Source organism: Oryx dammah, unplaced genomic scaffold, assembly GCF_014754425.2.
Source record: "Oryx dammah isolate SB20612 unplaced genomic scaffold, SCBI_Odam_1.1 HiC_scaffold_12, whole genome shotgun sequence".
Taxonomy (NCBI): Eukaryota; Metazoa; Chordata; class Mammalia; order Artiodactyla; family Bovidae; genus Oryx; species Oryx dammah.
Window position 1 is genome coordinate 68,440,195 of NW_024070196.1, and position 14,718 is coordinate 68,454,912.

General features: G+C 58.3%; 1 protein-coding gene across 1 annotated transcript in view; it reads right to left on the reverse strand.

The window, feature by feature from the left end:
- Positions 1-1,263: 1,263 nt before the first annotated feature.
- Positions 1,264-14,718, reverse strand: part of TBC1D10A (TBC1 domain family member 10A) — a 28,776-nt gene continuing 15,321 nt past the window's right edge. The window contains exons 2-9 of the mRNA XM_040251044.1: positions 12,037-12,136; positions 7,862-7,969; positions 4,438-4,544; positions 3,728-3,842; positions 3,579-3,644; positions 2,811-3,000; positions 2,535-2,689; positions 1,264-2,090 (exon numbers count right to left, since the gene is read on the reverse strand). Of these exons, the coding sequence (XP_040106978.1) occupies positions 1,644-2,090; positions 2,535-2,689; positions 2,811-3,000; positions 3,579-3,644; positions 3,728-3,842; positions 4,438-4,544; positions 7,862-7,969; positions 12,037-12,136 (1,288 nt within the window). The 3' untranslated portion in view covers positions 1,264-1,643. The remainder of the gene's footprint in view (positions 2,091-2,534; positions 2,690-2,810; positions 3,001-3,578; positions 3,645-3,727; positions 3,843-4,437; positions 4,545-7,861; positions 7,970-12,036; positions 12,137-14,718) is intronic.

Sequence of the window (14,718 nt, forward strand, 5' to 3'; positions counted from 1 at the left end):
GGACAGAACGTGCTCCAGGGGCCCTTGCCTGGTCCGAGCATCCTCAGGTCCCACTGCCAAGGCTCTGAATCAAACAGGTTAGAGCAGGACTCGGGTCTGATGGACCCAACAGGTCCGAGCAGGCCTTCTGCCCGCTCAGCAGCCTTTACAGTAGGCAGATGGAGGAGGGGGCGGCACCTGCCCTCCCTAGACTCTCTGGCTCAGTGGGTCCCCGTGGGACACCGCAGCCACCACATCCTGGCCAGTCCCTTGGAAGGCCGGGGGAGGGGAGTGTCCTCTGAGGCCAAGCCCTCATCTCAGGGGCAAGTGGCATAGGAAACCACAGGGAGAGCAGCAGCAGGTGAGAAGCAGGTGGTTTGCCCTGAAAAGTTCCTGTGACCCTTGACCTCCTCAGCCTCAGTATCCCTGGTTCTACCAGAATAGGGCGTCCCAGGCCAAGGCCGCAGCCCTGTGATGCCTAAACGCTCCCAGGGAGGCTCTGCTCCTCCCTCCCTCTCCCCCCGCACCCCCAACCCAGCCCGGCCCAGCCTGGTGGCCTGCCAGGAACAGCCACTATTGTTTGACTGGAAAAGCTGCTTCCTCAGCAGAAGGGGGGCCTCTCCCAGGGACACCCTGTTCTCACCCTTGCTGGTCACCACACTGCCTGCCTGGGTCCTCAATGCGGAGTCAGGTCACCCTAGTTGGGAGTGGTAGCGAGGGACTCTGGGTCCCAATCTGCATCAACTTCACCTCTCCCACTCAGTTCCTCTGCTTCCTCCTCTGTAAAATGGGGATAGGGATGAAGCCCACCCAGTCGTCAGTCAGCCAGCCCAGCCTGGCATGTGCTCACCTCGGTAAGCGGCCAGCGGGCACCTCGTATCACAGATTCAGACTTCGCCCTGCACCCCTCTAACTTGGATGGAGGCCTAGGCTAAGCATGGGAGGGCAGTTCTTCACAACCACCCGCCCTTGGCACCAGCACCCGGCCCAGAACATGTACCTTACTGGGGTCCAAAGTGGCATCCAAGCCAGTCCCTGGAGGAAGAGGACTCCGGAAGGACTTATGGAGCCCCTCCCCTCTGTGAAGTGCAGGGATCAAGGCCTGGGAAGCAGGCCCTGCTCTGCCTTAGCCCTGGTGACCCTCACCCTTGGCAGGCGGTGGCCATGGGCCAAGGGGGATGAAGTAGGGGAAACGGGGGCCGGGGTGAGGGCCTCTGTAGGGTATGGAGAGATGCGGAGCCCTAGGGGTGGCACCCCCTTCCCAGTCCCAAGCTACGCACCAGCTCTCTACACAAGCCTGTTTATTTCTGTACAAAACCATGTTTCTATTTTACACAAAGAACCCCCACCCCTGCCCGCCACATCTGTGCCCCAGCCCTGGGGAGCATCCCCCCGGGAGGGGCTGGGTGGGGCCCCACCCATTGGCCCGCACTTCCACCTGCCCCAGCTGGGCCGGCCCGAGCTCCACTCTGGAGAAAATAAATAAGGAGACTCAGGCAGAATCTGTGCTGGGCCAGCCAGACCCTCTGCCACGTGGGGCCAGGCAGCAGGCCCTCGGAGCCAGGCAGCGGGCCCTCGGAGGGTGGGCGGGCCCTGGAGTGTCAGTCAGTCGGTGAACCGTGTGGTGTGTGGAGACCCCAGCCCAGGGGCCTGAGCTGCCAGGGTTACAAGTAGGTGTCCTCACTCTCCTGGGACGTCAGGCTCTCCCGGGAGCAGTGGTGGGCTGAGTCCTGGGGGGCCGGGTCCTGCGCGGGCGCATCCTGTGGGGGAGATGCGTCTCCCGCAGCGGCCGCCGCCTTGGCTTGACTCGGGGTGGGGGTCCGGCCCTGCTGCCCACTCTCTCTCGCCGGCTCCCGCAGCTCCTTCTGGACCTGCTTGGATGCTTTGGACTTGCCTTTGGAGCCAGAAAGGGGGGCGTCCGGGGGCAGGCGGATGGACGGTGAGGGCTGCAGGCTGGGTCGTGGGCCCGGCTCTGCCTCCAGGATGGCCTTGGCGCCATGCAGCCTGGGCGGGGACGGGCACTGCAGCTCCCCCCGCGTCTCCTGCCAGCGCCGCAGCTGGATGAGGTGCTCGCGCTCAATCTGGCGCTCCGTCACTGGCAGCTCCACCACCTGTGGAGTGGCGAAGGCGGGGGGCATCAGGAAGAGCTGTCCCCTTCCACCTCCCAGCCTGGGCCATGCGGGCTGACCACAGGACGGTGGTCACAGGCCCCAGAGTGACTGCCAGGTGAGCCAGGCCCTTGAGGCCCACGGCCTCGGAGGAGAAAGCCACGAGTCCTCCTGTCTACCTGTGTATCACCTCACTACAGCCCCCAGAGACAAAGATCCACAAGAGAGAAAGACGGGAAAATAAAGCCAAGACTGTGACGGGTGGGGGTTGCACCTACTCGCATTCCTCTAGGTGGATCTGGGCCTCTCTGTGCCCCTCTCCTTGTTCAGACAGAAGGACGAAGTCTCTCCGCACCGTCCAGGGCTGCTGAGCACAAGGCCGCAGGCCCCCACCAGGGCCCTCAGTCTCCCCCTCCCTCCAGGGGTGAGGGGCAGGGGTGGCCGTACCTCCTGGACCAGGAAGGCCTCCTGCATGACCTTGGGGCTGAGGCTCCGCAGCCGCTCGATGGTCTCGTACTGGCCTTGGCAGCCTCGGACCTTCTCGGGGGAGCCCAGCGCCTGCTTCAGCAGCACCAAGCCCACCCGGAAGATGATCTTGACTCCTGTGGGGGGCAGGCAGTGAGTGCGGGTGGTGGGGGCTGCTCTGGGGAGTTTCTCTGCAAACAGAGGCCCCCCGTGAACTGGACTGGTGGCAGGGCTGCTGCCCCAAGCCCAGCCCAGTACCTTCACAGAAGAACATGTCCCAGACACGCAGCACGGAGCTCCAGGGCAAGGTGCGCGAGAAGGCGCACATGAACCACTCAGTCATGTAGAGCAGCGGGTCGATCTTCTGCTGGCTGAGGTGCTTGTGGGCCACGGGAGACACCTTCTGCAGCAGCGAGAAAAGGATCTCCCCGTCCAGCTGGATGGCCTCCTGGGGGGACAGGGAAGCCACCAGGCCATGACCGAGGGCCCGCGGCAGCCGCCCCTGGGCTCCTCAGGCGGCTCACACCACAGGGTGCCAAGCTCCTGCTAGGTGCTGGGTGCAATGATAAGCACACCAGACACAGCTAGTCCTCCTCTCTGAGCATGCCGTGCAGAGGCAGACAGACATGAGCCACAGAAGCACCACGGGCTGAGGGCGTAGAGGGAGGGAGGGGCTGAGTGCCCCCTAAGGGCACAGCAGGAACAAGACCCTGGGGGGCGTGTGCCAGAGGTCCCGCCTGTCAGGTCAGGGAAAGCTCATGGGTCATGGGCTGAAAGCTGAGGGGAAAGAAGAGTTATCAGAGGAAGGAAGGGGCAGAGGATTAAGCCTACTGGAAGGCCAAGGCAGGAGGAGCATGGTGCCCTGGAGGAACAGCCACAGTGAGGCAGAGGTGGAGGCAGGGTGGAAGTGGGAGGCCGGGAAGGACTTCTACGGGCGCAGGACGGCTGCATTAAGGCCTGGAGAGGCCACAAAGGTGTCAGGTCTGGGCTGGGTCTCAGGCCAGGGCCAGGCTGGCAAGCACTCACCAGCTTCTCACTGTAGTAGCCAGGCAGGTACTTCTCACAGATCTGCACCAGGCACCAGAAGGCTTGCTGTGGGGAGGAGAGGCGTGAGGTTTGGCTGCTGGGTGCTCCCCGGCCGGCTGGCCGCCCGCCCGCCCGCGGCCTGGGGGTACCTCGGCGGGCATGTGCATGAGCAGCACGGCGGCGATGGGCGCCTGGGCCTGGCAGTAGCCCTCCTCGGGTCGGTACAGTGTGTAGGCTTTCAGCACCCGGAACAGGTCCTGCTGGCTGTGGAGAGGCAAGTGGGGAAGGGCTGACAGGTGGACTCGGCCACCCACAGGCCTCACCTGTGCCCCAGTGGGCCAGACCTGACTCAGAGGCTGCACTTCCCTGCAGACTGGGGTCACCAGGGGTCAGTCCCCCACTGCAGCCCCTGCACCCTCCTTTGACAGGTGAGGGCAGAGGCTCAAAAAGAAAGCAGGGAGCAGGGCCGGGGCAGGGCGTGTGGCCCCTGGCTTGGCAGCTGTGGCCCCTCGGCCAGGCCAGCCCCGTCCCAGGTCTGTCTCAGTCCTGGCCTGGCCGCCACGTCTCTCCTCTCCTGCATACCTTGTACCCACCCAGCTTTCTCCAGCCTTATTTCTCCCCACTCGATCTATGCATCTTCCTGTTTCCAGAGGAAGGCCAGGCCAGGCGAGCCTAGCTCTCTGGGAAGTACAGGATGAAGTGCCCCAGACCTAAGAGGACCCATCAGACTCAAACCAAAGAGGGAACTAACAGTGCAGTCAGGACCCTCCAGCTTCCGGGACCCCCAGAGTGCTGCCAGATTCATTCTACCTCCTCTCTCTGAGGGAAAGGGACAGCCCACAAGGCCCAGCCTGCTCACCCGTGGCCCCCCCGGGACACAAACATCTCGTGGAAAGGGAACTGCCGGTGCAGGTCACGCTCAATCACATCCAGCCACTTGGGGTCCCCAGGGGACATGTCCAGCTCCTGGAAGCAAGGTCAAGAGCATCTCTTAGGAGTTAGGATGGCTGGGAGGATATCACTGTCCCAGGTTGTGGAGGAAGCCCCATCACCAGGGACAATGTCCACCTGATCCCATCCTGACTGGGCCTCCCCGAGGACAAGTCAGGAAGCTTGGGCGGGGCAGAGACGCGTGGAGCAGAGTCCTGGAAACCCTGAGGGCCTACCTAGGCTCCAGGAGGAAGACCCACGTGGGTAAGAGTGCCTGACATAGCTGTGGCTTGAGATAACCTCCAGGCACTTCATTCAGGACTCAAACACCTTGTCACCCCCTGAAGATGGAAGGCAACTTGGAAGCAATGACTCCCACCTGGGAGGACCACCCTGAGCACCACTTGAGATGGCACATGTGGGCCTCGCCGACTGTTCTCCTCAGCCCCCCAAAGAGGTCCTGTTGTTACACTGTTCACAGGTGAGGAACTGAGGGTCAAAGAAAAGCCACTTGCCTGATGCCTTGTGGTTAGAAAAATGAGGCAGCTGGGTCTGGAAGCCAGGCTGACTCAGAGCTGTCAACCCCAATTCCTGTGCTACCCACCTCCCTGTACAAGCAGTGCCACCTATTCCTCCTCAGGAAGCGTGCGTGTGCGCGTGTTCTGCTGCCCTGAGCAACGACGGGACACCTGTCACACCATCAGCCTCAGAGCCATCTCTGGGTGCTGGGGTTTCCGCAAAGTTTTACTCTTTCCTTCGAACTTCTGTGAACATTTTTGCATGACTTCCATTTATGAAAACAAAGCTACTACACAAAGAAAGATCCTTTCTCAATTACTTGAAATGTCCTTTCTTACTTGCTTGTTGGTTACAGGGGTATATATCATTTGTCCAAATTCTCTGAACTGTGTGCTTAAGATCTGTGCACTTTACTTTATGTAAGTTCATAACCTCAGCTTTCAAAAAAGAAAGAGACAACTCAGTGGAAAGGATGCCTGGAGGGCTGAGCAGGGAAGCAGACAGAGCCCTCGACGTCTGCGTGTTGGGCAGCGCAAGGAGGACCCCAGGAGGAAGGCTGGGGCCACAGCAAACACATCAGTGGGCATAGGCCCAGGCCCCTGCCCGGCAGGTGACTTCATACAAGTCCCTTTCCCTCTGTGCCTCCTCAGTGGGGGTGTCCCAGGATTGAAATAAGGACCCTGGGATGTCAGGTAACTTGATACAAGAAGGTGAACACTGAGACAAAAAGCTGATGCAGTGTTGGAGGCTGGAGGCTGGAGGGAGGGCCCAGGGCTGGACAGTGGGCCCTGCGGCGGGTGCACAGCCACAGACGTGCGCACACAAGCTGTGCGCGTGCAGCCCCCCAGGAGGGCTGTGAGTGCCCTAGGCGCCTGCAGGTCAGGGTGCTGTCCTGACCTGAGACACTGTCTTGAGTACAGTGCAGGCCTGCTTCTGTCAGGAAGGAAAGGAGGGCCACAAGTTCTCCTGAAGACCCCACTGAGATGTGGACCTGGGAACCCAAGGTTCCTAGAGCACGCTCATGGAGTTCCTCAGCAGCCCACGGCACTCAGCCACACAGAGTCACCACCCCTCAGAAAGGGAAAGGTGCAGCTGAGGGCCTGCAGGGAGAAAGGCGGCCAACAGTCCAAGGCAGGTAGGAGCCACTGGGGGCGACGCAGTTACCGCAGCCCCCACAGAGCCTGCAGGTGCTGGCGTCATCATGAAGGGAAACTGGAGAAGAAAACCAGGGAAGAAAAAGACTGGAAGGTCCTGTTCTGCCTGAGGAAGAAGCGGCCACGCAGAGGAGGAGGAGCTGCCGGGGTGTGGAGCCTGTGCTGACGGCGGAGGCTGGGGTCAGCGCAGGCCTGCGGGGGCAGGATTGCTGCACCCTCACGGCGCCCCTGCCTCTGGCCTCTTGCCCCAGCAGCCGGAGGCAGCTTCTCTCCCCGTCTACTTCCTCCACCCCACAGGCAGGCAGAGTCCCTCCTGCTGTGCTCACAAACCACGGTTCTGGCCCCCAGGAGCACTTCGGGGCCCCGCCACTAAGCTTCAAAACATCATGAAGAGCTTTCTGGGCCAGTCTACCTCCTCCCACAAGCAACCTTCAGACCCCACAGAGGCGGCTAGCCGCTCTCAGGAAGGACCACTCTCCAGACACACACAGCACAGAGAGCTCAGCGCTCCGCTGCTCATCAGAGGCACTCACGTCTGCTAACTGTGCAACCAGGAGGCTAACCGGGCCCCCGAGCTCCCTCGGCTCTCAGGCTGTGCTCTGGCGGCTGAAGGTAACCTAGGGCCTTGGTGGCGCTCCCACCCCACCCCTGAGCCTCCCACTCTGCCAGAAGGCAGCCCCCTGACATGGAAGTGATGTAGCCACAGGGAGGAAGACTCTGGAGCCAAGAGGCTACCTGAGTGGGCATGATGTCGGTGCTCTGTGGGACAGCCCAATCCCTGATTCAGGACTGCCCTCAGCCAGACACTCCAGCAACCCCGTCCCCTGGGCCAATCTCCCCACCTCCCAGTCTACAGCAGCAGCTCCAGGAACAGGTTTGGTGGGAAAGGGCTGTTCACTGAAGCATGAATTTTGTCAACAGGGAGCTGCTGACTGACAGCTCTCTCACTGCCTATCATCAGTCCCAAGAGCCTGGGAGATGCCCTGAGGCCTGGGGCCAAGTCTGGCAGGTGACCTGGGGCAACCCCGGGAAAGCCAACTGACTCCCCGAGTTCCCTAGAGGAGCAGGCTAGAGGAGCAGCCCGGGCCAGGGGGAACCCAAGAAGCCTCATGAATGGAGGGGTGTTCTTCACCTTGGCAATCTGGGGTGGGGATCAGTGGGAGGGGAAGGCATGGCTGTCAGAGGGTATCCCGTCTGACCCCTGACTGGCTTCTGAACTCTAAGGACACTGGTTTGGCTCTGCCACCCCCGGAACAGACAAGCCCATAAGCAACATGGGTGAACCCTGTCTAGCTGGCTTGGATGAGGCAAGAGAAAGTAGAGAATGGGAAGTCAAAAGGTGTTAGGGCCCTGGGACCCTGCTGGGCAGCCCCCGAAGACCCAGAGCTCAAGCCCCAGGTGGTCAGGAAAGGGCTCTGAGTGTCCCTCCCAATAACCAAGAGCTGAGAGGTAGCCCACCAAGTCCAAGAGAGCAAATCTGGGAGGCTGCCAATCTGTCCACCCCACTGAGGCCTGCTCAGGGCTGACGCCTCAGATGAGCAGAGGCCCCGGAGTCACAGACTGACCAGGCCTGGCAGTCGGCTCTGGAGGGGAGAGGTCCCCTGAGCACAGAGGATCACCGCCCCCCAGAAGATGTCCAGAGACGAGGAAGGGAGGGCAGGGGAAAGAAGGGCAACTTACGTCGAACTTTCCAGGGTTCTGCTGCAGCTTCACCTTGCCTCCTGACAGGTACTGCCAAGCGCGGCCCCGCAGAGAAGGTGGGATGCCTTTCTGGCACCGCAGCCGGATCTGGAAGTCAAAGGGAGGCCATGACTGTGCATCCAGCCAGGCTGCCCGCTGCCCCCTCCCCAGTCCCCAGAGGCTGGTGCTCATCAGGCCTCCAGGGAGCACGGGGGCAAGAGCCGAACGGGGGGAAAGTGGACTCCACTCTGTTGCTCCAACACTGCACCGGGTCTGCTGCCAGCAGGTGAGGGCAGCGGCCCTGGTTCCCTGGCCCAGTGACACACAGGGGTTCTTGAAGTTCACCCGGGATTATGAATCTCCATCTCCATTTTCTGAATCCAAATGGAACCAGACAAGTTAGAGGAGCCCCTGGGATGTCACCAGGAAGCGATCTGCACGATGTGGAACATGGCTCAGCCACAGGGAAAGCAGCTCACAAGATGACTCGGAATGTGTCCAGAGACATGTCCCGGGTGCTTTCATGGGAGTGTTTAAGGAGCTGTGTGGCAAGATACATCCAGCCTAGAGAGGAAAGATCTCAGCAGAATTCAGGAAGAAGACGGGAGCTGATCAGAATGGCTCCCCCTTTGTTTGGTCAAGAATCCCCTCTCTTCTGTTCTCCCTGACCCTGAGCTCTCACGATTTCCAGACCAGGGTGGAGGCAACTGGTCTGGGTGTGAGTCCTGATCCCAGGCTAAACTGGCGCCGGCCTTCCCCATCACGGGCTGGGAGAGGGGAGGGAGGAAGTGTCTGGGGAGCTCACGACCCAGAGCTAGTGCTCAATGAATACGCTTGTTCTCTTTAACAGAAAAAAGGCTTCCACTGCCAAACCCGGCTTGAGAAAGTATCATGCTTCACAGATGGAGAAACTGAGGCACAGAGTTGGGACAATATTAAGGTCATTCCATCAGGGATCACGCCAACTTCCAGCTACACCGCACAGGCTGGAGGACCGAGCCCTAGGTGCTCACTTCTCAGGCCTCTCCAAGTCACATGAGGAGATGAGCTTCCTCTGGGCTTGAGGGCAGAGTGAGGCTTGAAGGCAGGTGCCCTGATCATCCTCCTTGACCTCAAGGCCAAGGGTCAAGGAGACTGAGGGCAAAGGCAGAGACACCATTCCTCTGGAAAGAGGGCGGGGGACTCTCCGGTGACACTGCCCTCGGCCCCTGCACCGAGCAGCCTGGCCTGGGGTGGAGATGAGAGCACAGGGCAGTGGGAAGTGGGTGGTGCCTGGATGATGAGTTTGAATCCAGCGCTGACCTCAGCCCATCACCTCTCATCAACTGTAAGATCAAAATGGTAACAACTAGGATTCTATCAGAAGTGGTGCAGGGGGCACATGCCTAGCACAGCACCTGACACGGTTGATATGAATAAACGATGGCTTCCTCTCTGCCCCTCCAATCCCGGGAGGACACCTCAACTCAGGGGCCCTGGGCTCACTCCTAAGTCCCCTCATCTGGAAACCCCCTGAAAGAGTCCCCTGGGAGGCTCTCCGAGGAGGGAGCACAGGAGGCCCGGGCTTCCTAATGACCAGCATAAACAAGAGAAAACTTTCCAAGGGTCAGAGGGAGTCAAGAACCAGGAAGGAGACAGACAGGCAGGCAGAGGGCAGTGGGGGAAGAGCAGAGTGGCTGGTCAGAGGAGCCAAGTTGCACTTCTGGGACTGCCTGCAAAGTGGGGAGAAGAAGGGAGCAGAAGGGACTAGCCTGACTCCATGGACACTTTCCCGCTGCTGTGGGACCGGGGTCTCCTGAAGGAAGCCATGTGGTCTGGGCGGGCTTTGTGAAGGGGTACACATGACCTGGAACCACAGGCCCTTCAGGCTCCCCAGGGCCAAGCTCAGCTGAGCTGGCCCCCACATATCATTGCAGCCCCATCACCCTCGGTCTGCTCAGGCCCGAGAAGAGTCCAGGAATACCTTCAGTCCACTAAGCTCTCAGAGCGGCCCAGCCTCACCCAGGCCCAAGGTTGGGGAGGTGGGGATGGAGAGCTGGAAATACAACCAGCTTCCTTGGTGGCTCAGTGGTAAAGAATCTGCTTGCAATACAGGAGATTTGGGTTCGATCCCTAGGTCAGGAAGATCTCCTGGAGGAGGAAATGGCAACCACTCCAGTATTCTTGCCTGGGAAATCCCATGGATAGAGGAGCCTGGCGGGCTACAGTCCATGGGGTCACAAAGAGTCAAACACGACTGAGCGACTAACCTTCCCCCTCTGGCCTCTGGCATCCTCCTCAGCTCGGGGTGCTGGAGATGATAACCTCTTAGGGAGAGGCAGAGGTGGGGATGAGCAAGGGTAAAGCCAGAGAGAGTGCTCAGCAAACAGAAAGCACAGGAATTGCCATTATCTGAGGTACGGCCTTGGGAAAGGAGAGTTCTGATGACAACTGAGAGAAGCCACACCTAGCCTGCTGAGCTCAAGGAGGGCAGGGCAACCTTTAAGCAGAGCCTGACATGGGAAGACAGCATTCCAACCAGCACTGTCTCTCTGCAGGGCCTGGCCAGGTCCCGGGGACTCAGGATCAGTGCAGGGGGTGGGGGTCTGGATCCACTTCTGGGTGCAGGTGTCGTCCTTCCTGTGCCACCACCTCCCAACCCAGCTGGCATGGCAAGGCAGCGAGAGCTCTGGGGCCAGAGTGGCAGGAGACAAGCCAGGCACTAGAGTCCCTGGGAGGGGGGGTGGAGTGCAGTCTCCTCTGGTGGCCCCGGCTGGGCGGGTAGCCCTGGTCTCTAACCGCAGTGCCAGGGAAGCAAAGGGGAAGAGGAAGTGATGCTGGCTGCTCTGCGGAGAGGAGCTCCCCACAGCTCCCCTCTGGAATCCCCATCTGCGAGGAGGCAGGGGGTGGAGAATGCCACAGCTATCTCCCTGCCAGCCACAAGTCACCTCCGCAGACAGTGAGAGGAGCTGAAGCTCAGGGTAAAGGCCCGAGGGCTGAGGAAGCAGGAAAACAGACCCCAGAGTCAGGCAGGAAGCAGCTGGACAACAACTGCCTTAAAAAAGTATTTTTTTAAGTGAAATTTTTTCTAATAAGCCAAAAATGAAAGCCCCAAAGTTCACACAGAACAGTAAGAAAGAGCCCCAGTCTGGGTGCACCTCTCCTCCCACGGGCACAGGGCTGTACAGGAGGAGCCTCGCAACAGGATGCTCATTCCCACTTGAGCAGGGAAACTGAGGCTGGGGGAGTGAAGTGATGGCCCAAAGTCACTCCGCTAGCCATGGGCATGGAGAGTTGGGCTGTGTGGCTGAACCTAAGCCCAAATGTGACCTTTGGCCCTGGGTTTCTGCTAAGCCCTGCAGTGGCTGTGCCAGCCTGGCCCAGACCAGCATGTCAGCTGACAATGCAGGCCAGGGGGTCACTGTGCACTGGGGACTTGTGCAGAGAGACCCCAGCTGTGGGACTGCAGACAGGCCTCCGCTCAGCCAGGGAGTAAGCAGACCCTGCTAAATTGAGCAAGAGTATCAGCACACGTGTGGTGGACAAGGATGCGCCTACAACGTGGCAGAGCTGGCACCTAAGTACAGCCCACCAGAAAAGGACCACTGGCATTTTCATTTTTATGAGCCCATTAAACTGTGAAGTCACTTTTCCTTCTTTTTGCTTTGGCTAGGGGACAAGAGGGAACTCATTGAATTAATCTAGAGGGTAAAGAAGGCCCCTTATTGTGGGGGCAAAGCATGCAGGCACTAAAGTTAGACTCCTGGGTTCAAACTTTGACTCTGCCGTCAGCCATAAGTGGGGATACCACCACCACCAACCTCACTGGGGTGCTGTAAGGGTGACCCAGCTAAGTGCCCAGCATGTTGTGTCAACATACATTAGCCACTATTAGTATATCAAGTCCTCCCCTAGGTGGTAGGCAGTAGTAAAGACTTGCCCCAGGAGTGCTGGAGGAAAGCTGCCTGAAGGGCCTTCAGCTGAGAGCGGCTTTGAAGTGTGACTCAAGGAAAGAATTCTGCGTCAGTCTGAAGTCATCTGGGAGGACTAGCCTCTGAACGCATTTCCTAGCCGGTGGGGGGACACTGGGCGGCTGGAGGCCCTCCTGCTCCTTCGAGTGATGCAGCCCATGCCTCTCCAGCCCGTGCAAGCCCCACTGCGACGCCCAGCCCCAGGCCCACGGCCAGGCTCCTCACCTTTTTGTGCTTCTTGGCCATCCACTTGTCCCAGTTGTTGAGCATGTCCAGCCACTTGGACTCCCTCTGCCTGAGCACCTCCAGGGGGACTTCCTCCAGCCTGCGGAGCAGAGGGCAGGGCCTGTCAGAGGTGCCGAGAGAAGCAAAGGCCCTGGCTGAGGCCCCAGGTACCAGCCTGGTCAGTCCCCGTCCCCTGTCCCCCGCCCCCCGCCCCTCATCCCACCGTTCCCTAAGGGGCTAACTCGCAAACCCTCTAACACAGACGCGAGGGAACACAGCGCCCTCCCTAGAAGGCACAGGCTGGAGAGACAGTAGGTTCAAGCGCTCACTCCCCCATGTGTCAAGGGACCAGGGGCCCCAGTGCCTGCACCTGTGCATCAAAGCACAGCATTCCCACCCTGGCTCTGTGCCAATAAACAAGCCTCTCCAGAGAACCAGCACGCACGGTACAGAGCTGGACGGAAAACTAGTCAGACAAGTACAGGGATACCATGCTCACCTCGGCATTCTAACAAAACTAGTTACTCATGGTTTCCCCAGTTACGCCCTGGCCCTGTTCCCCTCTCAGCCTTTGCTCACGCCAGTCCCTCTGTGGGAACACACTACAAGTTGTCTCTGCCTATCCAAATTCAAAATACACTTCAAAGCCCCATCAGACACCACTCGAATTTGCACACCCACTCATGGAACCGCTGTCACAGCTATGTAGGCGGAGCTCTAGGGCCAGGGCATCTGGGTAAACTGTGGGGAACAGTCATGTGACTAGAACAAGTCCCAGCCCTCACAACACTGACATTCTACAGGCTCTGAACGCCCACAAGGGCTGGTGGGGAAACACCTCAGCTTGGAGACCTACCCTGGGCAGCACCAAAGCAGCTGCGGCAGGCTGGGCAAGACCCTGGGCTTCAAGGGTGCTTCGAGTGAGTGAGCTCCTTCCAAAGAGGGAGTCCCTGGAAGTTCCTGAGTTCACATAACCATGGGGCAAAGAGAAGAAGACTCGCATTTAAAGGCTGCGTGCTCTATGCGTGCTTCCTTGTATTCAGCCCACAGAGTAATACTGGTGAGAATGAGAATAACGTGCATGTGTCCTTCTCTACACACACACACTCTCAGAATTATTTTTAAGTAGAAGATTATGGATCTTTTAAATTTCTTTCTTGTGCCGCTCCCCCTTCTTTTCCAATTAAAAAATACTGGCATTATTGAGAGGTAAGATACCCAGGAAGAGTATATTGCTTAGAGTCAAACAGCAAATCAGTGGAAAAACCTAGACTCAAATCCAAGTCAGATCGTAGCCAAGGGCCTGCACTCAGCACTGCCTGACCTCCCAGAACGCAGCGCAGGGTGGAGGCTCTCAGGAACAGGACACAGCAGGGCCAGGGTTTGGCCCAGGCCTTGAGTCTCTGATTCTCTTTCTACAGGAAGGAAATGCACTGCTAGAACTTTTACTGGTTGGACGAGCAGTGGGAGGGGCCCTGGCAGAGCAGAGCTCCCAAACGCAAAAGGGCAGGTCCTCTTCTTCGGTTTTTTATCTGGAGAACTGCACAGGCCTGAGAGCAGCGCTGGTACTGATCAGGCAAGGAGAGACGACAGCCCTTCCACACAGGCCACCCGCCCACCCTCTCACCACCTGGAGGCAGAACCGGGGCACAAGGACAGGCTCCTTCCTATCCCTCCCCTCAGGAGAAAAGCAGAGACCACAACTTTAGATCAGGTAATCTACAAAGAAATGTATGCACATCTCCAGGCAGCCCCCAGCCCAGGGAGCCCAAATCAAAGGCCCAGCATCACAGGCCAGGTCACCTCCCATCACTACAGCACTCACTCACACAGGTCAGGGGATGAGCCTTCTAGTCATCTAAACTAAAGGAGGTAGCCACAGGGAGTCAACAGGAAGTTCTGGCAGCTATGAATGTGGATAATATCTGATCCAATTGCCCCATTCAGCAGAAGAGAAAATGGAGGCTCACAAGAGGGCAAGGCTTTTGCCTGAGATTACCAGTTTCCAGAGAATTCCCATATGATTAAATACATACCCATCTGACACCCTGACCCTCTAGTCTGTCTCTGTTGATAAGATCTGACAGCAAGGCCTCAGAGATACCCAGTCTCCCAACTACAGATACACAGGGGAACAGGTTCAAGCTCAGTGTTCTTTTAAATGATGCCAGATAACACCTTTTGCAGTTTCAAAGACCCAGCACCAAACCTCAAACCGGAATTTCAAACGGGTACAAAACAAACTACCATATTTCCTGGATTCTAAGATACTACTCATTTTAAACTACACCATTGATTTGGTAAGATCGTCTCAGAAACAAACAAAAAATCCCGTACCACTTTAAATGTATGTGTTCACTGAAAGATCTATTTTTATTTTCAAAACCTTAAATTGGGAAATTTTGGAGGAAAGATGGTTATTTGAGTGGCCTCTCCTCCAACAGCAAAGTAGTTTAACCACCTGCTGGACCCGGCACTCAGCACTTCACCTTCTCATTACAGGTGAACTTCTCTTCATATACAGAATGTGCTCCTGAATGGCTGCACACTACCCATTTTCTTAAAAATCAGAAGGTTCACATCTAGTCTGGTGGGTCAGGATCTCAGAAGGCATCTGATCAGACTGCTGTCTGATACAGAAATTCCTTCTGCCCTCTTGCCCTCTCTGAGCCTGTTTGCTAT